Raw genomic sequence first — 26,524 nt, forward strand, 5'->3', positions numbered from 1 at the left:
GAGCCTTTGGACCACGGGTCCCCAAACTTATCCGGCTTCCGGCCAGATGCCCGCCGCGCCGATTGTGCGGCGGGCTGGAGGGCGGGGGAGCGCGTGGGCGGGGGGAGCGTGCGGCCGTGCGTGCGCATGCGCACGCGCAAACACTATTTCTGGCACACTCCAGACCTGGAAAGCGCTGGAAATAGCTTGTGCGCATGTGCAGAAGTCTCCTCTGACCCGGAAGTACACCGGAAATGATGCTTGTGCATGCGCACAAGCTATTTCTGTCGCTTTTCCGTGTTGGAAATGGGCAGCCGCGCCGGTAAGAGCGGGCGGTGGCAGCGGGGGTTGCCGGGGGCCGTATAAAAGAGCCTCGCGGGCCGTAGTTTGGGGACCCCTGCTTTGGATTGCAGTGCAAAACTTCAACCAGTTTTTCCCTTGGGAGAACACCCCTACTCTTTTTTCTAATGTTGTTGTTGTTGTTGTTGTTGTTGTTGTTGTTGTTGTTGTTGTTGTTGTTTTTAAATTAAATTCTAGGGTTCTGAAAGCTGGGAGGTGGTGGATGAGCTGCGGATCCAGAGCGGGGCCATTCAGGAGCCAGAGAGGCAGGAGGGCTACCTGTTGAAGAAGCGAAAATGGCCCCTGAAGGGCTGGCACAAGGTGAGAGATTTGAAGAAGAAGAGGAAGAGATTGGATTTGACATCCCGCTTTACCACTACCCGAAGGAGTCTCAAAGCGGCTAACAATCTCCTTTCCCCTCCTCCCCCACATCAGACACCCTGTGAGGTGGGTGGGGCTGAGAGACTTCAAAGAAGTGTGACTAGCCCAAGGTCACCCAGCAGCTGCATGTGGAGGAGCGGAGATGCGAACCCGGTGTTGTGTTGGGAATTGCTGGTCGTGGGTGGGGTTGGTAGTCCTGTTCTAGTGTGATTCCAGACTTCCTGTGGTTCTAAACTGTGGTCCCTTCCAGGCCTTTGGAACGTAGGTTCAATCAACCCAGGACCAGAGTGAATCCCTCACAGCTTCCAATGCTGTAGGAGAACCAATGTGTCCAACTCACTCATCCCACATTCACAATAAATCACGCAAACCTCGTAAGATTCATTCCTATGTAGGCCACTTCTTCTGCTCAATCTCCTGTTACTACCATGGTTCTTCAGACTGGGGCAAAGGGTATATGCATGTGAAACTTGGAAAATTAGAATATCGTCGAAAAGTGAATTTATTTCACAGTAACGCACCTTAAAAGGTGAAACCAATATATGAGATAGATGCATGACTTGCAAAGCAATATATTTCAAGCCTTTATTTGTTGTAGTTGTAATTATTTGTCGTTAGGCGGGTCACTTATAAATGGAATGTAATTAATGAAATGTAATAGCAATGTTTATTTTTGTTTATTTTTTCTATTATTGTAACTGTTTGTTTTATTACTGTGGAATTTCCAAAAGAAAGCATTTGTAAAAATTAAAAATAATAAGTTGCATTACTGAAATAAATGCACTTTTTGACAATATTCTAATTTTCCGAGTTTCACCTGTGTGTGTGTGTATATATATATATATATATGAATGAATGAAAAGCATGGGCTCAATCCAGTGGGGATAAACAGCGATGTTTATTTTTGTATTATTGTAACTACAGTATTTGTTTTATTACTGTGGAATTTCCAAAAGAAAGCATTTGTAAAAAATAAAATAAAAAAAAATAAGTTGCATTACTGAAATAAATACACTTTTTGACGATATTCTAATTTCCCGAGTTTCACCTGTATGTGAAAAGGGTGGATATTTTTGTTGTGCCTCCGGTATTTTTTGACCACACACGGTTGTTTGTGACTTCTTCCTTTTCTTTCTCCCCTTCTCTCTTTCTCAAAGCGCTATTTTGTTTTGGAAGATGGGATTTTGAAATATGCCACCACACGCCAAGATGTGAGTACAGGGCAGGGAGCCTGGGATGCCTGGGTTTCAATGAGGTGGGGACTCACGGGAATCTAAGAGCAGAAGTGGACAAAGTGGTCAGAGATCAATGCGATTCGTAGGGCAGAGCTCAAAGGGAGGGTCAGTATTCATTTCACCATTTCACCCTCCCACCCAGGTCTTGAAGGGGAAGCTTCACGGCTCTGTTGATGTCCGCCTCTCTGTCATGTCGGTCAACAAGAAGGCGCAGCGCGTAGATCTGGACACAGAGGAGAACATATATCATCTCAAGGTAAGGCGTGCAAAGGAGGAACCTTGTGCAGGTTGCGGGGTTGTGGTTGTGGTAACAGGACAGGATGGGGCAGAAAAGCATAAGCAACTGAAATGGGAAAAAGGCAAAAGATTTATACGATTTCCCCAGTCCGGGAAATGGGAGCGTTAGCCTGAGGATGGGAAAGCTGAAAATCCTGATCTGGCAAATGATACCTGAAAGGAAGTTTCAGTTTGCTTGCCTCCTGTTCTGGATGAACAAAGGTTTACTGGGAAACAAGATAACAGTACGCAGCACAGTAATGTGTGCCCAATAATCCTGTGCATTGTTTGATAGGCCCCGTGTAGCAGCTTGGGTTTGAAAGCTCTGCATGTATGTAACTGCCTATGCAGTTCTCTGGGTCAGGGTATGGTGTAAAAAAGAGTTGGCTTGTCCTGTTTGTTTGGCTCGTGCTGTTGATCTGGGTTCGAATACAAGCTAATGTGTGAACACCAGGGCCCATAAACAGGAGGATTCTGTGGGCATGTAGAGTGTAGGGAAAGGTTTCTCCCCAGCTATGGCAAACCAAGCTAGGTGGACATCCTTTGCCATTCTCTAGATTTAGCTTTCAGCGCATGTTTTCCTAGCAGTTCCTAAAACATGCAGGAAGCTAAACATGGTATATATCAGTGGTGTCGTCAGGTCGGTTTGCTACAAGCTTGGAGCCCTCGCTTGCAGACTTTCATGATGCTTTGACTGTGAACCGGATCGTTTTGTGGATTCTGTGGACTGGGTGGGACAATGCCGTCAAGGTCTTTATTCGTGTTTGCTTTTAAAAAGAAAAAGGGGGGAAGCTTTAATTATTACATTACATAATTCTTTGTTATATTAAAAACTTATGTATTTAAAAGCCTAATTAAAAGTACTGAAAAGAAAGTGAAGCAGCTTTAATCTGCTGGAGAACTAGTATCTTGCTCTCTCTTCTCAATAACGAAAACAGAGATATTTTAAATCTGATGGCTGCGAAATAAATTAATCTCCACACTTTAGGTTGAGAATCAGCTGCACTCAGGACCCTATTGGCTCTTGGGTTCTGATTTCAGACATCAGTGTAAATCTCTACTTGGACGTGTATTTTAATTCCCACCGCCCACCTTTGTGCTCCTAACGGTTCGTTCCTTCTAGATTAAATCCCAGGAACTCTTCAATAACTGGGTGGCCAAGCTCTGCTCACACCGCCAAGCGCAGAAGTTGGATGCCTCCCAAAGGCAGTACTTGACTAGTAGCCATGGTGGAAGAGCCTCGCATCCTACACAGGTGAGTTGGTGGGAGGGGTGGGGGGGGGAAAGAACTTTTTGTGTTGCCCAAGATGGGTGGGAAGGAATGATGGTGGGGTGAATGGATAGAGGACTCCAGTGTCCCTCCTTGGTTCTTTCCCCCATGTCATATGGGAAGAAGAGACTTGGGGCCCAGACTCCGGATGCCTTCTTTATTGCACATTCATGACGGTTTGTGCACACGGTGGTATCAGCGGGGTTACACGTAGATCCTGCTTTCAATGCTGTTTGTACCTGCAACAGTTTTGGGGCAGACACACCACTTCATTTCCAATCAGTGCACGTCTCATAACTTCCTGCTGAAATCCTGTCGTTTTTCCATATGAAAAGAATGTTACAGGAGTCTTTTTTGTGTGCCCCTTTTGTTGTGCTACAGCGCAAGAGCTGACCGCTGGAGGGCAATAATTCTGTATCATTCTGGAAGGATGCACTATTTTTGCATCAGTGGCATGTTGCTGAATAGACCTGCCAAAAAAAATAGCTCTGGCAGGAAAGAGTTGCTTTATAGGCCAAAGTTAAGCTTTGGTGGTTCCCGTGGAAATGTTAAGTACATCGAGCAAATACATTTGTAACCTTCAGCTGCTAAGTTGCGTTGGCTGGGTGTATAACTGAATTTGTACATCTCCAGATGTTGTTGTACATCGCCAGCTTCCAATCCTAGCTAGCCATACCGGTTGAGGCTTATGGGAATTGAGAGTCCAATAAAAGGTTAAAGGTTCCCTACCCCTAGGATGACCAGTATACTAAAGAGCTGCGAGTTCTCCAAGACCAGTTTATGTGGCCTTGTAAAAGAGTTTAAAGTACTGGCACTTAGCTGGTTTCACTTAGTGGATTTATAGAGAAAAGGGGTGCTGAAATCCTAAAATGACTTCGCCTCTGCTGCTCAGCTTTGTGCTAGGGTCCCAGGGAGAGCTTCCTGGTAAACAAGAGGCTAAAAACTCACAGCTGTGGCCTGCTAAATGGACATGCCTCCCACAATCCTTTGCTCTTAGCTTCCGTTCTGCCCCCATCCTCTTGCCTCCTTCCTGCAGGCCTGCAGCTCACGGCACCGCATTCTGATGTCTGAGAGTGCCCCTGCTTTGTCTTCGCTGGCTGGCCCCCGAGACAAGGTGAATTCTTGGCTGAGCGACAGCAAAGGCCTGGACAGGTGCTCAGCAGGTGAGATGGGATCTTCTTACCGCTTGCCTAGAAAAAAAATGCCCTTTCGCCTCCCACTATTCCCAGCTCCCTCTCCTCCGCTCTTCCAAGCCAGCACTCTTTCTGAAGCACCATCGCTTCTTGACGTCTGCATTTGCTGCTGCCGGCGAACCCTTTCCTATTCCATTGATCTCTCTCTCCTTCTAACACCTTTCCAAAAAGATGGCTTTTCCCTAGGAAGGAGTCAGCAGGTCAGAAGTGGGCTAAGTAGTTGGAGGGGGTCGGGAAGCAGTGGCTTCCAAACTAGGCTTGAAGTGCAAGCCATACCACCCCATGCCTCTACAGCAGGGGTCAGCATACTTTTTTGGGAGGGGGATGGTTCACCGTCCCCCAGACCTTGTGTGGGGCCGGACTGCACATGCGCACACGGCGGAGGGGGCTTCTCTCTCCCCCCTCTCCCCAAGCCCCTCCCCTCCCCCTGCCTACCTACCAATGCTGCTGCCGGCGCAAGGGCTGGCTGGCTCCGGAGAGGCGCTGTGCTGCAGTCTGCCAACCGTGGCTTTCAGGCCGCTCATCCCGCTGCCGCCGCCAGCCTCTGCTGCTTGCAAGGGCAGGCACAGGAGCCGCGGTTGGCAGAGCGCATCACAGCGCCTCTCCGGAGCCAACCAGCCCTTTCGGAGAGGACGAGTGGCCCGAAAGGGCTGGCTGGCTCCAGAGTGGCGCTGCCCAAAATGGCACTCAGCCAGCTCAGCTCAGCCCCCTTCCTCCTCTATGCAGGGTGGGGAGAAGGGCAGGGAGGAGGCGCCACAGTGTGTGAGAGGGAGATGGGGGAAATGGCACCCCCCAAAAATGGCGGTGCAGAAAAAAAATTAACGAACAGAACCCACACGATCCACGGACCGTCAGCGGGCCGGATCCTGAGGGCAATTGGGCCAGATCTGGCCCTCGGACCGTGGTTTGCCGACCCCTGCTCTACAGTGCTGCCATGAGATAGTACGCATTCTCTTCCAAATGCTCACTGACCCAAGAGCCGATGTACACATCAGACAGGAAGTCCCGCCTCCTGACTTCCTGGCCTGTTTCTGTCACATTAAATCTGCAGACATTGCCCATGCAAGCTCTTCTCGAGTGCAAAATTTCACACGTTTGGTTTCTTTTCCCTCAGAACTCTCTGAATGTCAGGGAAAACTACAAGAGCTGAACCGGATGCTGCAGAGTTTGGAGACCCTGCATCGCATTCCATCTGCTCCCCTCATCTCCAATAGTCAGGTATGTAGAGCGGCGATGGCAACAGATCATCCTCACCTGAGGCCCTTCTTCATGTGCCTCCACCATGAGAGGTCCGGAGGGTGACAGCATGAGAATGGGCCTTTTCTGCAGTGGCTCCCCACTTGTGGAATGCTCTCCCCAGGGAGGCTCGCCTGGCACCTTCCTTACATATCTTTAGGCGCCAGGCAAAAACATTCCACTTCTCCCAGGCCTTTGGCTATTTAAACAATCTATGGCCTTTTCAATTGTGTGCGTTTTTTAATTGCCTTTGTTTGTTATCATATTATTCACTTTGGTGTTTTTAGATTGTAAGCCGTACTGTGGAATAATAGTATTGTAGATTCTGTTATTTGGGTTGTTGTTTTTGTTTCGATTATATATTTTGTGGTTTTATATTTTGCTTTTGTTCTGTGAACCGCCCTGAGTCCTCCGGGTATAGGGCAGAATAGTAGTAGTAGTAGTAGTAGATTTGTAAGGGATCCCAAAGGTCATCTAGCCCAACCCCCTGCAGGGCAGTTGCCTCTGGCTCTGGAGTTGCTTTCTTGCCATTTCAGTAATGTACCAACCATGGGCTTAGAACAGATTTGCATGGTTATGTACCCACTCTTACAACATCTGCCAAATTGAGGAATTCCTGCTTTAAGTTCTCTGACTCTGAATAAACTTTCAATTATAGCTGTGGCAGGAGACTCTTTCTTGATTTTTTTACAGACCTCAGCGAGCACGGAGAGACCCAGGAAAGGGAAGAGATCCACCCGTATCTGGTGCACTCAGAGTTTTGCAAAAGACGACACGATAGGCAGGGTGAGCTGGCTTAGGACTGGGGGGTGTCTGTTCTGATATGGCAGTGATGGCCAGACTTAGCCCACCAGCTGTTTTGGGACTACAATTCCCATCATCCCTGACCATTGGTCCTGTTAGCTAGGGATGATGGGAGTTGTAGTCCCAAAACAGCTGGAGGGCCACGTTTGGCCATCAGTGTGATATGGGATGTGTGAGAGGGTTTGTGTCTAGCTCAGAAAGTGGAGGGTGGCATTTTGCATTGTCTTCCTGTTATTCAGAGAGTAATCCTTTTCTGGGACAGAGGAGAAAGGCCTTTTATTTTATTTTTTATTAAAGATTTTCTTGATTTACAGAAATATGTGCAATGTCTCTCGTAACATTTTTGCAAAGCAGTTTCATTTGTTGAGACATTGGGGGGGAGGGGGGAAGAAGGAGAAAGGCCTTTTAAGCAGTGCTTTTTTTATAAAAAAAAATGTTTAGGGATACTCTCATTTTGACTCAAGAAAATCACCATTTTATAGTTCAAATCGGGGGAAATAAATACAGTAAATGGACAAAAGTACAAAGATTTACAAAATGTTTAGTGGTATGCGTATCCCTGCATCCCCGCAGGAGAAAAAAAGCACTGCTTTTAAGTAATATGGAAGGGGAGAGGGTGTGGTTGGGGAAACGCTCTACTGGGTGTCTAAACCAGAAGTCTTTTGTCGCCTGCAGGTGGGGCGCCTGCATGGCTCTGTGCCCAACCTTTCGAGATATTTGGAATCCTGTCAGAACCAAGCCATCTTTAGCGTCCCTCCGGAATACAGCCAGCTGCAGAGAAGTTTCTGGATTTTAGCTCAGAAAGGTCAGCTTGTGGCAAGTGTTGGCTATTGTTGTTCGCAGCGCTCAGGAATGACAGTCCTACTTTACCTATATTTGTTATTTTTGTTGTGGGTGGAGAGGGATGTGCTGATTTCGAAGGTCAACAGAGAGCAGGAATAAGAGAGATTGGAAGGAAAGATTGTTTTATGGGCTTGTTCCTTTTTTGGGGGGGGGTAATTTCCCCCATTTCCACAACCTATTCTTTGTTTTCATTGGGTGTTACATACATTTGTTTTCAAATTGCTCAAGGTGGCCTTAAGGGCTAGAAACTTGAGCTTCTTCCTTTAAAAACAAAAGTTGATAATTCCAAGGATTCCAGAGTCCTTGCCGAATGCCCAGTTCTTTATGAATGAAGGAATCTGTTTTGGCATGTGCTTTCCTCCTTCGCCAGTTCATGGCTCCCTCAGCAGCGTGCTGGCCGTGCTGACAACGGAGCGAGACCGTCTCCAAGAACTGCAGCGGACGCTCGATCTGCAACGCTCCACTATGTCTTCCGCACAGGGCGGTCGTGGGGGTGGCATCGGCATGGCAGCAGCCGGGGTAAGGCTCCTCCACTGTCCTCTGGCAGGCTCCCCAATTGCTGGTTTTAAAACGTTACTGGTACAGTGGTACCTTGGTCCTCAAACTTAATCCATTCCGGAAGTCCGTTCCAGAACCAACCAAAGTGTTTGAAAACCAAGGTGCGCTTTCCCATAGAAAGTAATGCAAAATGGATTAATCCGTTCCAGACGTTTAAAAACATAAAACAGCTATTTAACATGAATTTTACTATCTACCGAGACCATTGATCCATAAAATGAAAGCAGTAAACAATGTACTGCAGTTAATCAATCAATCAATCAATCAGCAGCTGAACTGGGTTCCACCCAGTCACACACAGGAAGAGCTACAAAAAGAAAAACCCAAAATAAATAGCAAAAAAACAGACAGACCTCAGCGTAACACTCAAATCGGAAGTGTGGCACTCAAAACGGTGCACGCTTGGCTTCCGGAAAAAGTTCATAAACCAGAACATTTACTTCCGGGTTTACAGTGTTTGGGTTCCAAGTTGTTTGAGTACCAAGGCGTTTGAGAACCAAGGTACCACTGTATAGACTTATTACTCTTTTTTAAAAAACAACAACAACAACAACCCAGCAACAACCAAGAAGGGAGCATATGCAGAATGCTGTAGCATTGGCACAGTGTAGCTCAATCTGTGTATATATGTGACTTGAGTGGCTGGTTAAAGTCACATGAACTTGGGTGGGCAGGTAGTTTCAGGCAGGTAAAGGGAGTCTGGAGGGAGGAAGCTGAAGCTGACCAAGTGACGGAAGGAGAAGCAGGGACTCACTGCAAGCTATCTACCCCTTCTCCAGTAGCCAGTCGCGTGGGGACAGTGCCGGATTTACGTATACGCTAAACAAGCTATATCTTAGGGCCCCACTCTCTTGGGGGGGGGATCCAAAGCGGGGGGAAACTGGATGTACATTTCCAAAATATAAACAATTAAAACAAAACCGTAGAGCAACAGTGTTTTGTGTGTTGTGTAGGCTCCTGTGATGTAAGTAATGGGCCCTGCCTGCTAGCTTGTTCCCTAAAATATCACTGGTTTGCTCATTTCTATATATAGGGTGCCTACATCCTGCATGGACTGGTTGCAAGTCAACATGTGCAAATGGCTTTAGATGCCTATTAGGTCAGGCATAGGCAAACTCGGCCCTCCTGGTGTTTTGGGACTACAATTCCCATCATCCTGTTGGCTAGGGATGATGGGAGTTGTAGTCCCAAAACATCTGGAGGGCCGAGTTTGCCGACGCCTGTATTAGGTCCATAAATCACCATATAGCATTTATTCAACACAAAAAACAGCGGCAATTTGTTGTTGACAAAGGACAGCTGGACGTATAAAGGGTCCCATTTCCTTCAGTAGCTTAGGGCCTCATCAAACCGAAATCCAGCCCTGGGTGGGGAGGAAGAGATGGGGAAAGAAAGAGGGGGGAAACAGTGACTAGCTCTGCCCTCAGTCCTGGGATAGCTCAGTCAGTAGAGCATGAGACTCTTAATCTCAGGGTCGTGGGTTCGAGCCCCACGTTGGGTGAAAGATTCCTGTGTTGCAAGGGGTTGGACTAGATGACCCTCAGGGTCCCTTCCAACTCTACAATTCTATGATTCACTTCCTCAGGTGGCTTTGGGCACACACACACACCCAGCCCCTTTGGGGGAATGCAAACCTTGACCAAAAGAAGTTTTCCATCTTTGATTTAAGGGTATGCCCAAGTCATAGAGAATATGGGGCTCCGCAGATGCCTGTTGTTGGTTGTGCATTCATGATAGATTTGGGCTCACGATGGTATTGGGCCAGGTATAAGCGGTCCCGTTTTCAATGCTCCTGCGAATGTTTTCGGGCAGGCATACCATTTTTTTGTTTCCAGTCAGTGCATGCCCAAAGCCTTGTCAAATATTGCACCGCAAGCATGCCACTTAATTTATTTAATTTTTACCTCACTTTTGTTGCAGTATATTGCAAGAGGGCCCTTCCAAATGACAATAATGCGATAAAATCCATAGCCCCCAAATGCGTCAGTGGAGCCTGTATAAGCCCCACCCCTGTTCTGCCTTCGTCCAGGCCCCAAAAGACCCACGCGTCGGCGATTGCACGTCAGTAGGACGCACCTAAAATGGTCGCCACCTGTAGATAATAGATAATGATTTACTATTATTGAATCAATGACATGTTGCAGGATACACCCCCCCCCAAAAAAAACCCAGTCTGGAAGGGTCCCGTATCTTTCTGGTGGTTTTGAGCGCCGGTACCTCATGTCTGAGAAATTTAAGCATTGCCTGGTCTATGATGCTCTACATGGCAATTTCTTTATCTACATTCTACGGCCCTCTCTAAATTCCTCCTTTCCCCCCTCCTGGCTTCTCTGCAGACACTGGACAATATGGAATGTATCCGCCGTTTCCATTCTCTCTCCATCTCCTCGGACACAACCCTGGACTCCTTTGCCTCATTTAACCCTGATGAGGTAAACTGTCCTTTTTTTTTTACCGCAGAGAAAACGTGTGCCGCTACATCCTAGCTGGGGCTGATAGGAGTTGTAGTCCAAAACGACTGGAGGGCGCCAGGTTGGCAAAGGCTGCTGCAGGCTCTCAACCTGATCGGAGAATATTGCAGAGATCTCCAGTTAAACCCAGAGATGGACTAAGCAGCCTGATTCCATCCTGTTTGAGTTTCACTGGTGCTCGGTCATAGATCTGTTCCATCTTGTTGTGTGCAACTTTTTGGAAAGAAAAAAAAACCTGTGTTTAAGTTGTATGCAATTCGTGTGTGGATGAGCCCTTGGAGTCCAATTTGGAAGCAAGTTCAGGAGTGTTGGATTGGGCTGATCCACTGCAAAATAAACAGACCGAACAAATTCCTGAGTCCCTAAGGCAGGTTAATCCCTTCCAAACCACTAAAAGCCATTACTTGCACAGGTTGTGACTCTGGCTATTAGGTTGGATGTTAGATTTTTTTAAAGGATTATGGAGAGATTCATGGAAGGTGAGGTTCATCCACAGCTATTGGCAGTGATAGCCAGAGGAGCTCTACTTCCAGGTTAAGGAAGCTGCAGGCGGTGCTGTGGTCTAAACCACTGAGCCTCTTGGGCTTGCTGATCAGAAGGTTGGCAGTTCGAATCCCCGTGATGGGGTGAGCTCCTGTTGCTCTGTCCCAGTTGCTGCCAACCTAGCAGTTCGAAAGCATGCCAGTGCAAGTAGATAAATAGTTACCACTGCGACAAGAAGGTAGACGGCATTTCTGTGCGCTCTGGTTTCCGTCACGGTGTTCCGTTGCAGCAGAAGTGGTTTAATCATGCTGGCCACATGACCTAGAAAGCTGTTTGTGGACAAATGCCGGCTACCTCGGCCTGAAAACGAGATGAGCGCTGCAACACCATAGCCTGGACTTAATCGTTCAGGGGTCCTTTACCTTTTCTTACCTTTACTTCCAGGTTATAGGTTGTTTGGGCGGACAAGGGAGGCCTTGTTGCTTTTGGGCCTGCCTTGTAAAAACCCATCATGTTTGATCTATTCTTTGCAAATTTAAGCAAAGCACTTGCTGCCATTTAGGAAACCAATCCTTCTGTGTGCCTCAATGCGCTTTAGTGTTCTCTAACTAATTCTAAAGCAATTTGAAGATGAGAACCACGGGGTCTGCTGGGTTGATGCGCCCCCTGTGGGTGTTACACGTCTATATCAGAATGGCTCTTGCATATTGATTTCTTGGCAACGTTTTTTCCTTTCTCTGCCCTCTAGCCGGATGCCCTGTTGGCTAAAGGTCAGGAGCAGCAGCTCTCCAATCACAGCATTGTGTCTCTCTCCGACTCGCACACGGAGTTCTTCGATGCCTGCGAGGTTTTCCTGTCGGCCAGCTCATCTGAGAACGAGGTTGGTGGATGTAGCCATTTGGGGTGGGGGCGGTCTTTAAAACAGAATGGAGAATCTGTGGCCCACTAGTTGTTCCCGGGCTACAGCTTCCATCATCTAGAGGTACACGGGTTCCCCATATAAATAAACCAAATGATTGTGGTAATTTAGAGCAAATGGTCGAAACCCAGCATTTATGGCAACACACATCAACAGGTGAAATTATAGCTGATCCCAGCATAATCTTCCCTGCTGCAGATTAATTGCAAGATGTTATTACAGGCCGTTAGGAGAGAGTGGTTGTTTCAGTAGAAAACCCGCTCTTTAGCACTCAATCAGAGCAAACGTCAGTTCAGGGTTTCCACAGATGGACATTTGCTCTGGTTGAGCGCTAAAGAGCGGGTTTTTGCAGGGAAAGCTCTGGAGCATTAAAAATGCTTGGATACAGAGCTTTAAAGAGCAGGAAGGAAAGATCAAGGAAAGGTAAAGAGCAAGGAAAGGTAAGTGTGAATAAGGCCAGTGTCTCTACCTGCTGATGCCTGAAAAAAAATACCCAGCAACCTTCAAACAGGACTTCCAGCTTCCTGCTGTGGGGAATGGCTGCCTCCCACAATAATTCGGATTGTAATTTGGTTTTTGTGTGTTGTTGTTTTTCTTGATTTGGATTATGATTGGATTGGATTTGTTATTAATTAGATGGTTTCAATGGGAAACTAATAAAAATTATTTTGAAAAATGAAAGAAAAAATAACCAGCAACCACAAGCAAATGCACAATAATGTTGCCCAATTAACTTCCTGCACATCTGAGCTCATATTCTTAAAAACAACTGTTGGTGAGTGATTCATTTTTTTAAATATAGGCCTTTGCAGCATTTTTTTAAAAAAAGCAGTGGGAATGGTAAATAAATTGGATTTAGATTTTAATCCAGCTTTTCAGGGTATGATCTTGTGTCACACACTCCATATCCGTGTAAGTTTTTTAAAAAACAAACAAACAAATAGAATTACATTTTTGTTGCTGTTTCTTCACTGTCGTCTTTTTTTCTCTCTCTCTCATCCTCTTGTGAATTAGCCAGCAGCAGAGCCACTCCCCCCCGCCTAGCAGCTGCTGTTGCCCCCCATCCCACCCCCCAGTGGCCTATTCCCACCCCAACTCCTCATATACATCTGCCCAGATCTTTTATGTTCAGTCCCTTTCTCTTCGCTCCCTCTTCCTAGTAGAAGGTCCAGGCTTAGCCCGATTCTACAATGCGTTCTCTTAGGCCTCTCCTCCTCCTCCTGCTGCTTTTCTACCACCTTTTCTCTTTCGGACACAACTCTAGGTGCCTGCTTCAAATTGAGAGACTCAGGAGCACTATGGTATTGAATTTCATGCAGCTCTTCTCATGAGTCTTGAAGGCATCTGAGGAGATGGCTGGGCTTTTCCAACTTGCTATTCCTTTGATGTCCAAGGCCTCAACTCGTGTCTTCTTCTTTCGATTGCTTTGAAGAGTTCTTTGTCAGTCTCTGCATTGTGGACCTGGAGAATCCTGTGGAATCTTTCTCTTTTCTTTGTCCTCTGTCTCGCCTTCTATCCTACACTTCACGGGAGAAGCAGCCTTTGCTTCCCACATATCCTCTCTGGCTTCCAGGTTCAGTCATTTTGCTGGGGATGAATTTCGGGGCCTAATTGCCTCTGCCCCCTTTTCGCTATAGGGCCAAGAGTACATAAGGCTGAGGGACTTCCCAGAAGCCTCTTCCTTTAAAGTGAGGAACCTTTGTTCTTCCAGGTGTTGCTGAACTACAATTCCCATCAGCCCCCGTCAAGCATGGTCGTTGACCAGTGATGATGGGAGTTGTAGTTCAGCAACATCTGGAGGGACAAAGGCTCACCACTCCTGCTTTGAAACTCATTGGGAGAATGGTGATTGCACTGACTAAATTTGTGCTGTCAGTCCACCCTGATGCCATTTTTCAAAAGCATCCCTGTTGGATTTTTTTCTGGGCCTTTTTATATAAGATCCACCTCCGTCCAACTTGCCCACACAAGAAAGTTGCATTGGATTCCATGCCCCTTGCCTAAGTCCTAGCCTTTTGCCCTGCCTCTGATTCCATTTAAACTCAACACAGCCACCTCCTCCTCCCCGTCATTCCTCTTTCCTGGCAAACCCACCACTTCCCTTGGCCTGTGTAACCTCTGTTGCTCCTCCAGGCCACAGACGACGAGTCCTGCATCAGCGAGGTGACTAACAGCATCTTGGAGGAAGCCACAGACATGGCGGGAGGACCTGGGCGTTGTCACAAAGGTACCTGTTCCAGGAGGTGATCAGGGTGTGTGTGCTTGCAGAGGAGGAGCTACAGAACAGAGCCGTGACTAGGGGAGGGGATAAATCAGGGGCAGGAAACCTGTGGACTACAACTCCCCTTCTCCTCGACAAATGTCCTTGCTCGCTGAAGCTGATGGGAGTTGTAGGCGAACAGCATCTGGAGGGCACTAAAGAACAATGAGCTGGAGGTAATCCATCCTTTATATAAATGTCGCCTGCCGTCCCCGAGTATATGCCGACCTCCTAGAATAAGTTATACAAAATAGTAATAGTACAAGAGTTGGAATTGGGGGGGGGGGAACCATTCACATAACAAATGGTTGACATTTTGGATTTCACTTCTACAGGGGTGTAGGCTGTCAAGAGCAACATTCCTAGGGGATAACTGGGAGCAGGGTGGGGCTGATGCTAGAATTGGGTGGAACCAGAGCTGAAAGTGGGTGGGACCCCTATTCTTCCCCTGCCCCAGCTCCAGCTCCAGCTCCAGCTCCAGCTCCAGCTCCAGCTCCAGCTCCAGCTCCAGCTCCAGCCCCAGCCCCAGCCCCAGCCCCAGCCCCATTCATTGCTTTTTTTCTCAGCCACCGCTTTCTCCCTCCCTCCCTCCCTCTTCCTCCACACCCCGTGGGCTGGTAAGGGTGGGTGGGGAGAGCACAAAGATCCCTCTTGCCTGAGGTCTGATCTGATCACTAGCAGAGGGGGCTTCCTCCCCCCCCCCCATTTTGACTCTCCCTTCTCTTCCCAGCACTCTAAGTTGTCCCCATCTTGCCTTCCTTCTTCCCTGGCAAGCTCCTTCCCACTGTCATGAAGCGAGTCAGGGGGCTGCAAGCTTCCCACTCCTCCACTATCACAAAGTGTGGGATTAGCTGCTAGGTGAGATGACTTTAAAAGTGAAAGAACAAACCCCTGGAGGGTGCGTGTGTCTGTCTGTCTGTCTATCCCTGTTATCCACTCAGTGGAGCTTCCATATTCAGAGCCACCATACTTCTGAATATCAAAAGCCGGCGTTCAGCCCAGCAAAGAAAAAGTATTGCATCCTTAGCCTTCCTGTGACCTTCCTAGAAGCATCTGACTGACCGCTGCTGGAAACAAAATGCTAGACATTTAACATTTTTAATTTTATTTATTTATCTTAAGCAGGAACATCTAGTTCAATAATACAACAGTAGATAAAGACAATGCAATTGAATGAGAACTAAAATTAAACACACACAAATACAAATTTCTTTGGTTCTTTGTGTGTCCCCGTGGAAATTGTGTATAAAATGGGCTGTGTTCAGCTTCTGTGTGTGTGAGGGGGGGCCTCAGAGTTTGGGGCTGTGCTTCTTGTAACACGGAAGCCTCATCCACCCACATGGTGGGCAAACTAGACAGAGAGGGAACTTCTAAAGTCCCTGCCTGGAGGAGACTGATTTCTGGCTCCTAATCTCAAATGCACAGGAAGGGGTGGAAGAAGCACCGCAATGAGTCAGACAAGGAGGAGGCAAGCTCTTTGTCACGAATCACTGCAGAGACAAAACTGGGTTTTTGAATTCAGGTTTGCAAAAGAGGGTGTTTCCTGGCTCTAAGGAGATGAAATGTCCTGAAGCAGGAGTTTCGTACTCCGAAGAGCAACAGCAGTAAATATGTTTCTTCAGCCAACCTCTCGGTTTCACAGCCAGGCGTAGGGTCTTTTTAAAAGACCTGACAGGAGCTGCTTCTGTCCCTCCCTACAGGCCCAAGCGCCATGCCCTGTGTTGGGGACACCTCTGAGATAAGCCTCGGCCTGCCAGTGCCTCTCCCTTTGTACCTCCCTGGGCCGGGCCCTGGGATCATCCGACGGAACTGCCTCCCGGTCTCCCACGTCCACGCCAGCGACGTCAGCGTCTGGAACATCCTCCGCAACAACATTGGCAAGGATCTCTCCAAGGTCTCCATGCCGGTTCAGCTGAACGAGCCCCTCAACACGCTGCAGCGCCTTTGCGAAGAACTCGAGTACAGTGCCCTGCTGGATGCGGCCAGCCGCAACCTGGACCCCTGTGAAAGACTGGTATTTGGCCTCACCCTCTTTATTTCCTTACCCAGGCCGCCATCTTGGAACAGGGGTTAGTTGTGTTGGTCAGGCGAGAAGGTTGCCCGTGTGTATCCCTTGGGTGACCAGCTCTTGGTGAGGAGGGGGAAAAAAGAGTTGGGAGGTCACATTCCAGGCAGGCCAAATATAAAACGCTTCAAGGCAGGTGCAAATCAGGAGCAGCGACAGGTGTGGCCCAGGGAGAGTCCTGAGGGCCAGATTGAAGGCCTGCATTTGGCCTCCGGGCCTGAGGTTCTTCCATCCCTTTGGCCTGAATCTTATTACTTGGCTTGAGATTGAACCCCCCCCCCTTGGAAATGCGAAGTCTGCAATGAGATTGGCAGAACATCGTTGTCCTTTCCCCCCCCTTTTGGACTTTTTGTTATTTTTAAAGAATTTATTTATTTATTTAGACAAAGAAGTAATCATAAATAAATAAGAATAAAAATGTGCACCCCACCACTGAGAACGTTCCATTATAACTATCCAACCTCACAAAATTTCAACACCTCTTGCGAAGGGTTGGCCCCTTTCCGTTGTAACAGTACAAATCCCTACAAACACCTTCCACATCTCCTCGAAATAATTTCTCCTGCATATTCCCCGCCTTACCTTAATGGCACATGTTAATTTGTCATCAATAGCTATATCCCACACCTCTCTATGCTATTCTTCCATTTTATATTCTGGTTTCCCCTTCCTAGCTAACATAATTCGTGCAGCTGTTGATAAATTTGTGAGCAAGTTCCTTCATAGCCTGCGAACCTTCTACCCCATTGTAAATTGGTAATAATGCTACTATCTCTGGACTTTCGGTCAGCTTTAACTCAGTGGTCGTCCTTTCCCTTGGCCTCACAGTATTTTCTCAGCTGGTTATGTGTTATCGTCCGTCCGTCCCCCCCTTTCTCTGTCCCTAATGTTTATCTCCCTTCTCTTCCTTTAGCTCTGCATGGCTGCCTTTGCTGTATCGGCTTATGCCTCAACGTACTACCGTGCCGGCAGCAAGCCATTCAACCCTGTGCTTGGAGAAACCTATGAGTGCATCCGGCCAGACAAGGGCTTTCGTTTCATAAGTGAACAGGTAAGGAGTTGCAGAGAGCAAAGGCAGGCGGGCAGGCAGGCAGGCAGGGCAGTTGAGAAAGAAGGGAGCACTCATCTGCCAAGCAATGGCAGGTGCCTCAGGCTTACAGGTCCAGAGGCGTTGGGCGAGTGTTTCTCACCGAGTAGCGAATGGGATCAGGACTTTGCTTTTTTAGCTTAGGAGGGTTGGAGAGGATGAATGGTGCAGAGAGAAAAGTGGAGAGGCTTGGGAATTAGAGCAAATGTCAATCGAGTTTTCTCCAGATTGACATTTGCTCTGGTTTAGCGCCGAAGAATGTGTTTTTCCAAGAAAAAGCGGCAGGGGGAAAGGTGAAACCCATGTCTAGAAGGAACGAGAGAAGTGGGAAATGGATCGGACCTGTGATTTCTAGACACGGGGCAAGTGGAAGTGTGGACCGAGCCCTTTGTCTCCCGGCTCTGACTCAGAACGGAAGGCTTGGGGCTCTGTCTTGGGCTGAGGGCATTCCCTTTCCTCAGAGGTGGCCTCAGTGCCTAGTAGGCAGAGGCCAACGAGAAAGAAGAGGGCAGAAAATGCCACTTGGAATAATCATTGTACCTTATGGGGTGCCGTGTTATTTCTGTTCTCGACACCAAACTGGGATGTGATCTTTTATTTTGAGGATATTTTGTGAGCATCTTTGATAGCCACTTGGGGCTATCAGGAGTTCAAATAACACCTGCAAAGAGATTGTGGTTTCCATCGTCAGCAGTTCACTGGGCCCAGGATTTTTCAAGAGGATTTTTATTTGCTGGGCACTTCCTTCAAGGAACATACCCCCTTTTTTATCCTCATAAGAATCCTGTGAGGTAACTTAGGCCAAGTGTTTAGGCCCACCAGCAGTTCAAAAGCACGCAGTGCAAGTAGATAAATAGGTACCGCTCCAGCGGGAAGGTAAACGGCGTTTCCGTGCGCTGCTCTGGCTTCACCAGAAGCAGCTTAAGTCATGCTGGCCACATGACCCGGAAAAACTGTCTGCGGGCAAATGTCGGCTCCCTCGGCCAGTAAAGCGAGATGAGCGCCGCAACCCCAGAGTCGTTCATGACTGGACTTAACTGTCAGGGGTCCCTTTACCTTTACCTTTAAGGCCTAAGGCTGCCTACATATTACCAGCTTGAAACGCAGCTAGTTTTTTATTTCTTCCTCATTTTGGATCTACGCTGGTTTGGGATTGGGGAGCGGGAATGCATCCTAACGCAGAATTTCCTCAGAAACTCCAGGATAGATACGGATTGTGGCTATCATCGTGTGTACAGTCCTTCTTAAGCCTGCGGTGGGAGCACATTGGATGCAGAGTATACAGGTGTGGGTACACAAATCTGTTGCTCTGCACAGAATGCGGTCCCTGAATCTGGATGTTTAATGTGCAATCCAGAGAACATTTGCAATCTTTAAATCCTGTTAAACCACAACCCCCAATTTAAGAGTGCAGTCATGACCTGAATTTCTGCCGATTTCTCAGAAATTTAAGTGGGCAGAAATAAATAAAAAAACAGTTCCCTTTTTTTTTGAAATGGCACACTTTTTGAAGGTGTCCATCCCTGAAGCGCTGATGGTTTATTATCTTCCTTCTCTTCCCCCCCCCCTGCCCCCCTGCCCTAAACTGCAGGTCTGCCACCATCCTCCTGTTTCGGCTTGCCACGCAGAGTCTGACAACTTCGTATTCTGGCAAGGTGAGGCTTCAAGGTAAAAGCAAATATATGCCTGGAAGGAGTGTGCAGGGGGTGGGGGGAGAAAATAGCACACAGGAGTTCTATTTGGGGGGGGGCAGGGAGTGTGTGCTTTGTTTCTTGAGTCAAAAAGACTGTTCCAGGTTGTCAACAGAGTTCCGTCCCAAATCAGATTTTAAAACATTTGGGGGGGAGGGGTCAGCTCTTGAACATGAAAAGGAAATAAGAAGAGTGTTTTCTAAGCATGTGTCCCTTCCTCACCGATAAACAAAAGCAGGTGTGGGGAACCTGTGACCCTCCATATTTTGCTGAACTGCATCTTGGCTCTGCTTACCAGGGGATTATGGCTGTTGTAGATGAGGAAGATCTGGAGGGCTGATGGTTCCCCACACATGACTCAAGCAAAAACCTCTTTGCATTTGACAATAGGAGGCCAGGATGGGCTCTGTCAGAAAAGTCAACTTGCAGGTACCATTGGCCATAGCATTGGATTTTTTGTTTTTGTTTCTGCTTTGCTTTCTTGCTTTCTTTATGGGCTACAACTCCCATCATCCATCGCTAGCAGGGCCAGCGGTCAGGGATGATGGGAATTGTAGTTCAAAAAAAACTGGAGACCCAAGTTTGGGAAACGCTATCCTAGAAGAAGGCCTTTAGAGTAGGCTCATAATCTGTGCTGCAGTCACCACCCCACTTCACAATTTGGCTTACCTCCCAAAGACACAGTTAGTCCTCACTTTTCATATTTCTCTCTCTCTCTCTTAACCCCCCCCCCAATATTTTGTTTTGCTTAGACATGAAGTGGAAAAATAAATTCTGGGGCAAATCCTTGGAGATAATCCCCGTGGGTACAGTGAACGTCCACCTTCCCAGGTGAGTTGCCCGTCCTGTTTCCTGCCCCTTTGATCCTTGGTGGATTTTCCACCCACCTCCAGACCCTGGATCCCCCTCTTTCTTTCTCTCAATGAAAGGTTTGGGGATCACTACGAATGGAACAAGGTGACTTCCTGCATCCACAATATCTTGAGTGGGCAGCGCTGGATCGAGCACTACGGCGAGGTGCTGATCCGGAACACGAGAGACAGCACTTACCACTGCAAGATCACCTTCTGCAAGGTAAGTTCTGACCCGGGGCTGTTTCGTCTGCATTCTTCCCTCACCCCCCCCCCCTGCTCCTTCAGATCTCTGCTTGCCCCTTCCTCTGGTGCTTTCAAATCCCGCCCCTCTTGGCTCTGAACCCAGCCTCTGCCATCTGAATTTGAACACTCAAAGCTGTGTTATACTGAGTCAGGCATACTTGCCCATCCCAGATCAATCTTGTCTACATTTGCACTGGCAATGACTTCATGGGGTTTGGGGCGGGGGTCTTTCTCAGCCGAACCTGGAGATACCCAGAAGTGATCATCGGACCCTCTATTGCAGGCATCCCCAAACTGCGGCCCTCCAAATGTTTTGGCCTACAACTCCCATGATCCCTAGCTAACAGGACCAGTGGCCAGGGATGATGGGAATTGTAGTCCAAAACATCTGGAGGGCCGAAGTTTGGGGATGCCTACTCTATTGCAATGTAGGTGCTCTGCCATGGAGCTATGGCCCTGCCCTCTGGTGCCTCTCCCTCTTTCCTGGCATATCTTGTGGTACCTGGGTTCTTCCCCTTGGACTGCCTCACCCCTGCCGCACAGTGTCTTCATTCTGCACTTCTGTTCTCACTCCATCTTTTTTGAGCTTCCAGCCTCTTTCTCCCGGCCCCCCCAGATTCTTCACTCTGCGGCAGCATTCAGCGATCACTTTAAACCTTGGTTAACCTTAACCGTGGTTTAAAGATGAACAAGCAGCATGATGGTGCCATATGGCAAAGATAACAGCTTCTTCACTCCTTCTGCTGCCATGCTGCTGAGATTTAACCTATGGTTTGGCTTAGCATTAGGTTTGAACTGGGGCTTCTGGTTTGTTTCCTCCAAACAAACCGTGAGCAGTAAACTAAATAAGAAAACCTTGGTTGTTTGAAGAGAAACAAACCATGAGCCCAGGTTTCTAAGTGATGCTAATCCAAACCATAGCTTGGCTCTTGGCACTGCAGAAGCAGGGAAGGAGCAAAGTGGCCGCAGTTTGCATCTGTGCATCAGCGTGCTGCATGTTCCACCTTTAAACCATGGTTAAGCTTAACTATGGTTTAAAGTGACATACAAACCAGGCCTGTCTCTCTCTAACCATCCTGAGATTCCCTTCCCCGCTCTGGAGCCCTTTTAATTCTTACACTAACGCCTGACCCCCAAATTGATGCCCTCCCTTTTACTCAGAGGTTTCTCCCTGCCCTCCCACCCTTCAATCTCTCCTTCCATCCCTATTCATCCCACCCTGTTCCTGCCTGCATTGACACCTGATTGTATGGAGCCAATCCTCCCTGCTCTAACCTCACCCTCCCCTCTCTGGCAGGCGCGGTACTGGGGTTCCGGGGTCAACGAGGTGCAGGGCGCCATTTTCAGCCATAGCGGCAAGGTTATCCACCGGCTCTTCGGGAAGTGGCACGACGGGTTGTTTCGCGGCGTGGCCCCTGTCGGCAAGTGCATCTGGAGGCCCAGTAAGGAACTGCTTGCACCGGGGCAATGGGGGAATTGGCAGTTACTGGTGCTCCTGTAGGTCTTGCCCCACAATGGCTGATGAGTCCGTTCTGAAATGCTACAGTTCCGTGAATGCAACAATTCCACAATTCTTTGTGGAAGCTCATGGAACCTGGATTTCTGATGCGGATGGTGTTTGCTCTTAGTTTGAAACCAGAGATCAAGTTATCAAATTTCTACCTGTTATTGTTGAACCTTGGAAGTACATGTAAATTTGGCTTCTAAAGGTGTGGAAGCTGTGGGAGGGATTGTTGCTGGGCAGGGTCCAAGTAGCCAAAGGCTCCCCTACCATGAAGTAGACATCTTTAGCAACATAATTTGGGGGCTATTAAGGGTTGCCAGCTGATCTGACCCATGGAGCGCAAATCACTAAGGTGTTCTCCTGGGGAAGCCCTATTGAAAGGAAAGGAAACCGTGCAAGAGCCGCCATCAAATGGATCCTTATCGTGTATAGCATTCTTCCATGCATCTGTGAATCTGTTTGCCCATCTTTTCCTGAACCACTTTTGTTGTCTGGGTGGGAGTGATAGCCTGGAACCTGAGGAAAGTAATAGACTTTGTTTGGCAACTTTTCCTTTGTGTGTGTGTGTGTGTGTGTGTGTGTGTGTGTGTGTGTGTGAGAGAGAGAGAGAGAGAGAGAGAGAGAGAGAGAGAGAGAGAGAGAGAGAGAGAGAGAGAGAGAGAGAGAGCACTCCTAGTTCCTTAACACCCTCATCCCATAAGAATTGCATAGGAACGAATGAATAGCATTTATTGCATTAGTCCATAACAGAAAGGAACTGCAAGAAAGAAGTCTTCCTGTTCTTCTGGGAAGCATGGAATCCTTTGTGACATCAGCAGCCATTGTCCTAACCCCCTCCTTCATCTCAGACCTATTTGCTTGTCTAGCAACCAGCATACCCCATTCTAAGGAAATGGGAAATGTTGCCTTGCTTAACTTGCCTGGAAGGTTCAAGGATGAATGTGGGAACATAAAAATGCAACAGACCAGGACAGCTATTGTCTAGAAACACAACAGTGTGATAGTGCATGACTTTGAGAACGTGGGATACAACCTTTGAGGCAGGCAGAAAATAAAAACAAATTCTGTTCAAACTCTGGGCCACAAAGCAACAAACCAAAAAATGGTGAAAAGGGTGCTTACTCTGGCAAGAAGGACCTTCTTTTTGGCAGGCCTATGTAAATTCAGCAATCAATCCCCACTCTCACTCTCACCCACAGCTTTTCAGATGTGTCTGGGAGATTTGGGTAGGATCGACCTCCATCCTTTCCCCTGGTGTTGTTAGCTTTAGGCTGCCAGAGTCAGTGGGTGGTGGGCACCTGATCTTCTGAAATCTTTCTCTCTCTCCCTTTGTCTCCCCTGCCGCTTCCAGACACCATGCCTCGAGACTTCGAAAAGAACTATGGTTTCACTCAGTTTGCCTTGGAGCTCAACGAGTTAACGCCAGAGCTCAAGCGCCTCCTTCCCTCCACAGATACGCGTCTGAGGCCTGACCAAAGGTGAGGGCAAGAAAGCCATTAGGGACTGTCTTTTCCTCTTTTGTTTCAGATAGCCTACTTTTCTGCTGGTGAGGTGTTCAAGGCATCTTCCGTTCATAGAAATCCCAGTTTTTGCAGCATCCATTCTAAAGCTGATATACACAAAAATTATGGAAATCAGCGAACGTAAAAAACGCAAGGCTTTCCTGCATATCCTGGCTGCCATTTACGCCCCATAGACGTGCACACACACGTTTTTGATATGAAAAGAAAATGAATACGACTGGGTTTGGTGCCCTTCTCCCCACTTCTCCAGGTACCTAGAAGAGGGAAATGTGCAGGCTGCAGAGTCGCAGAAGCGGCGAATTGAGCAGTTGCAACGAGACCGGCGTCGGGTGATGGAGGATAACAACATTCTTCATCAGGCGCGCTTCTTCAGGTACTTCCTCCCCTGCTTCCTGTTGTTTCTTCCTCCACGGAGCCTATGGCCACGTTTTTACATGAACGCCAACCCATGGTTCATGTAAGCTGTGGTTTATTGAGCAAACCAGGAGTTAACCATGGTTGGTTAAGCAAAGTGTCCTGTTGCGAGGAGGTGGAACTCGAGTCTCCTTGCCATTTATAGAAGCAGAGCAGAGGATGCAAAATTAAAACTAAATCCTCAATTTGGTTGCGGGATTCGTCCTTTTTTGGTACATTATTATTACTTATTTTTTGTAAGCATATAGACTACACACACACACACCATAGATTGCATCCTGTCAGCATCCTAGTTCCCTGCTTCCGAGGGGTGAATCAAAACATGTCCTGCTTTTGAAACATGAATTGGTAGTGGCGCCAGATGTGTCTCCCCTTGCTAAACTGTTAACCCTGACTACTAATGGGCTCCTTTTCTTCTTTCTTCTTCCTGGCAGGCGGCAAGTGGATGCAAATGGCAAAGAATCCTGGTTAACCAACAGCAGCTACTGGAAGCTGAGGGCGGAGCCTGGCTTCAGCAATATGGACAGTGCCGTCTTGTGGTAGTGGTTAGCAACCGCCGGAGCGGCCGTGCCTGTCCGCCATCTCCCAAAGCAGGGGGGGGGGGGTTAGGAGACCAGACAGTAAGGACCCCCTGCTAGATAAGCACAAAGGTGATCGAGGCATGCAATCCTGGGATTACCAGCACCTCATGAAGTGGAGGGACACCTTTCGGTGTTGCGCCATGCACTTCCAAAGCAGCCCTACTCCCATCGCACACTTGGGGAAGTCGATCGTGGTCCTCAAAACTGCTGCCTGCTGGCTAGGCAGACCTTGGTGTGGAGCCTTGGGTTGCCGCGGATGCTGATAGGAAGCACTTTAACACCTGCAGAGTCGGAAATTGGCTCTGGGGCAGAAGCAGTGGGGCCAGCGAGACTGGATGCTCCCCCCCCCCCAAGCAACTTGAAAATGGGAAACCACTCTTTAAATTTTCGAAGCCTGCCTTTTGCTCAGATAGCAGCGGCAAATGTATGCTCCAGTGTGGAGTGGTTGTTTGCACAGCGAAGCCTGGATACCGGACGTTTTGGGTCCTCCTGACTACCTAGTAGTTCCATTCTGGGGGTGGCTGGTCGCGCCCTCCCTCCCCTCCTGTTTTTTTGGTTGTTTTCAAGTCGCTCCTGGTGGCTGTCCTGAGGTAAAGCCTGGCCTAGGTTAGGAATTCCTGCTCCGGGAGCAGATTATAATATGTGAAGCTGTGGTAGCCCTCTGAGGGTTGTAGGACGGGAATTTGGTTAATGTTGCTCTGAGCCGAAGATGCCTGGTATGGCAGAGACTCCAGGACTTTTTCCCACGCCTTAAGGAAGTACTCTGAGTTCTGGGCTGCTGTTGGGGCTTATAACATTGAATCAGGACATTGTGTGTATGTGTGTTTTGTTTCCCTTCATCACCCCATCTCTGGTATCTCCTTCCCTCCCTATTTGCTAGGATTGTAAGCCGTTCTCCTCCTCCTCCTCCTCCCCACTGTCCTTTAGCATTTGAAGCAATAACTTAAAAAAGAGGGAGTGGGGAAACACTGGCACTCCCACAATCCTTTGCAGAAATTTGTACCTCAGCATCAGGTCAGGGTCTATCAGAACTTGTGATATTCAAAGCTGCCTCGATTATGATTGTAGAGGTGTGTGTGTATCATAGAAGCAAAACACGCATTTTGATCTCTTTCTCAGCTGTGGCAAGAGGAATGTAGACTATCCTGAAGCTCGGGCCCTGTTTTGAAGGGAGCGAAGAAAGGAGGAAGTTCTGGCTGAATCTAGAGCAGGCCCACACAAGTTGTGGCCCATCAAGCTAATGCAGACCAGCGAGTGCTTGACAGTCCCCGTTATCGTTGCATTTCTAGGTTTATTTAACTTCTGAGGGGTTGCAGTACACATGGTTAATTTGGCTTGGTGGGTTACAAGGTGTTGCAGGCTCAAGTCCAATGGCTCTGTTCACACCTAGGTTTCCAATTTTATGGTTTTTGTTTCTGGTTTTATCCCCCACCCAATTTTCAAACTCTGTTTCGGGAAGTACTGTACTGTAACTGGAAAATGCTGCATGTCTTTATGAAGTTACAACATTCAGGCACAAGTATGAGACCATCATGCAGAACTCCTAGGACCATCTTCCATGCTCCTATATCCTGCAAACCTGTCTGAGCTTTCCCAGTGTTAGGAAAACGAACATCTACTGCCTAAGTGGAGAAATGCAACATGTGAAGCAGCCCACAGTTCCCTGAATTCCAAATCTGGATGCAGGGCAGCCTAGGGACATCACAGCTTTATAGATTTTTAGCGTCCAGACTCTTATGTTCTTTTACTGCAGTTCACCACTGTGCTGCCCAACTCACCCCGAGGTGGTCGAGAACCTTTTCCTGCTCTTTTCTTGTTTACTGGCCCAGTCTCACCATTTATGCGGGTCTGAAGTGGGCGGCATTAACTGAATGTCTACAAAGCACTTTGGTTCCCTTCCTTGTTGACGGAGGGTGGGGTTTGCACACTGTTGGAAACTGAGCTTCACTTTTCAGCTGTGATCTATTTTATTTTGAGAAATACTTCCTGAAAGGGTTTTGATAATTGCTGCATAGGAGGGGGAGTTTTAATTTATTCCCCGTTCTTCGCGCCTCCCTCTCTGCCCCTTCCTGAAGATTTCTTGCCCAACAGATCCAGATCTGTGTCCTGTCTTGTTGTCTGCCCCTTCTTTCCGTGTGCTGGTTGTCTTTAATGTCTTGTCTGGCCCACAAAGCAGGTCGGCCTGCTCTTCGTTCACCTCACCTGGCTGGTCCAGTGATGAGCTGCCGTTCCGTCCTCTGCGTCCATGTTGACTGGCCTCTGTTCTGTCTTTGTGTTGTGGCTTGAACACTCCACGGCGTGTCCAATAATAAAAA

General features: G+C 48.0%; 1 protein-coding gene across 7 annotated transcripts in view; it reads left to right on the forward strand.

Moving 5' to 3' along the window:
- The window catches only part of OSBPL7 (oxysterol binding protein like 7), a 34,551-nt gene extending 9,989 nt beyond the window's left edge, over positions 1-24,562 (forward strand). For 4 of the 7 annotated variants that reach the window (XM_035135434.3, XM_035135433.3, XM_035135438.3 and 1 more), the window contains exons 3-23: positions 517-639; positions 1,857-1,910; positions 2,077-2,190; positions 3,334-3,465; positions 4,517-4,643; positions 5,788-5,891; positions 6,603-6,695; positions 7,389-7,518; positions 7,927-8,075; positions 10,451-10,546; positions 11,817-11,948; positions 14,121-14,214; positions 15,948-16,261; positions 17,226-17,363; positions 18,991-19,054; positions 19,843-19,921; positions 20,020-20,164; positions 21,485-21,629; positions 23,043-23,169; positions 23,465-23,587; positions 24,063-24,562. In XM_035135434.3, the coding sequence (XP_034991325.3) occupies positions 517-639; positions 1,857-1,910; positions 2,077-2,190; positions 3,334-3,465; positions 4,517-4,643; positions 5,788-5,891; positions 6,603-6,695; positions 7,389-7,518; positions 7,927-8,075; positions 10,451-10,546; positions 11,817-11,948; positions 14,121-14,214; positions 15,948-16,261; positions 17,226-17,363; positions 18,991-19,054; positions 19,843-19,921; positions 20,020-20,164; positions 21,485-21,629; positions 23,043-23,169; positions 23,465-23,587; positions 24,063-24,171 (2,592 nt within the window). In that variant the 3' untranslated portion in view covers positions 24,172-24,562. The remainder of the gene's footprint in view (positions 1-516; positions 640-1,856; positions 1,911-2,076; positions 2,191-3,333; positions 3,466-4,516; positions 4,644-5,787; positions 5,892-6,602; positions 6,696-7,388; positions 7,519-7,926; positions 8,076-10,450; positions 10,547-11,816; positions 11,949-14,120; positions 14,215-15,947; positions 16,262-17,225; positions 17,364-18,990; positions 19,055-19,842; positions 19,922-20,019; positions 20,165-21,484; positions 21,630-23,042; positions 23,170-23,464; positions 23,588-24,062) is intronic. The other 3 variants (XM_060281442.2, XM_088654567.1, XR_015946492.1) reach the window with 2 other exon arrangements.
- Positions 24,563-26,524: the final 1,962 nt, after the last annotated feature.

Source organism: Zootoca vivipara, chromosome 12, assembly GCF_965207765.1.
Source record: "Zootoca vivipara chromosome 12, rZooViv2.hap1.1, whole genome shotgun sequence".
In the NCBI taxonomy this organism is placed as follows: domain Eukaryota; kingdom Metazoa; phylum Chordata; class Lepidosauria; order Squamata; family Lacertidae; genus Zootoca; species Zootoca vivipara.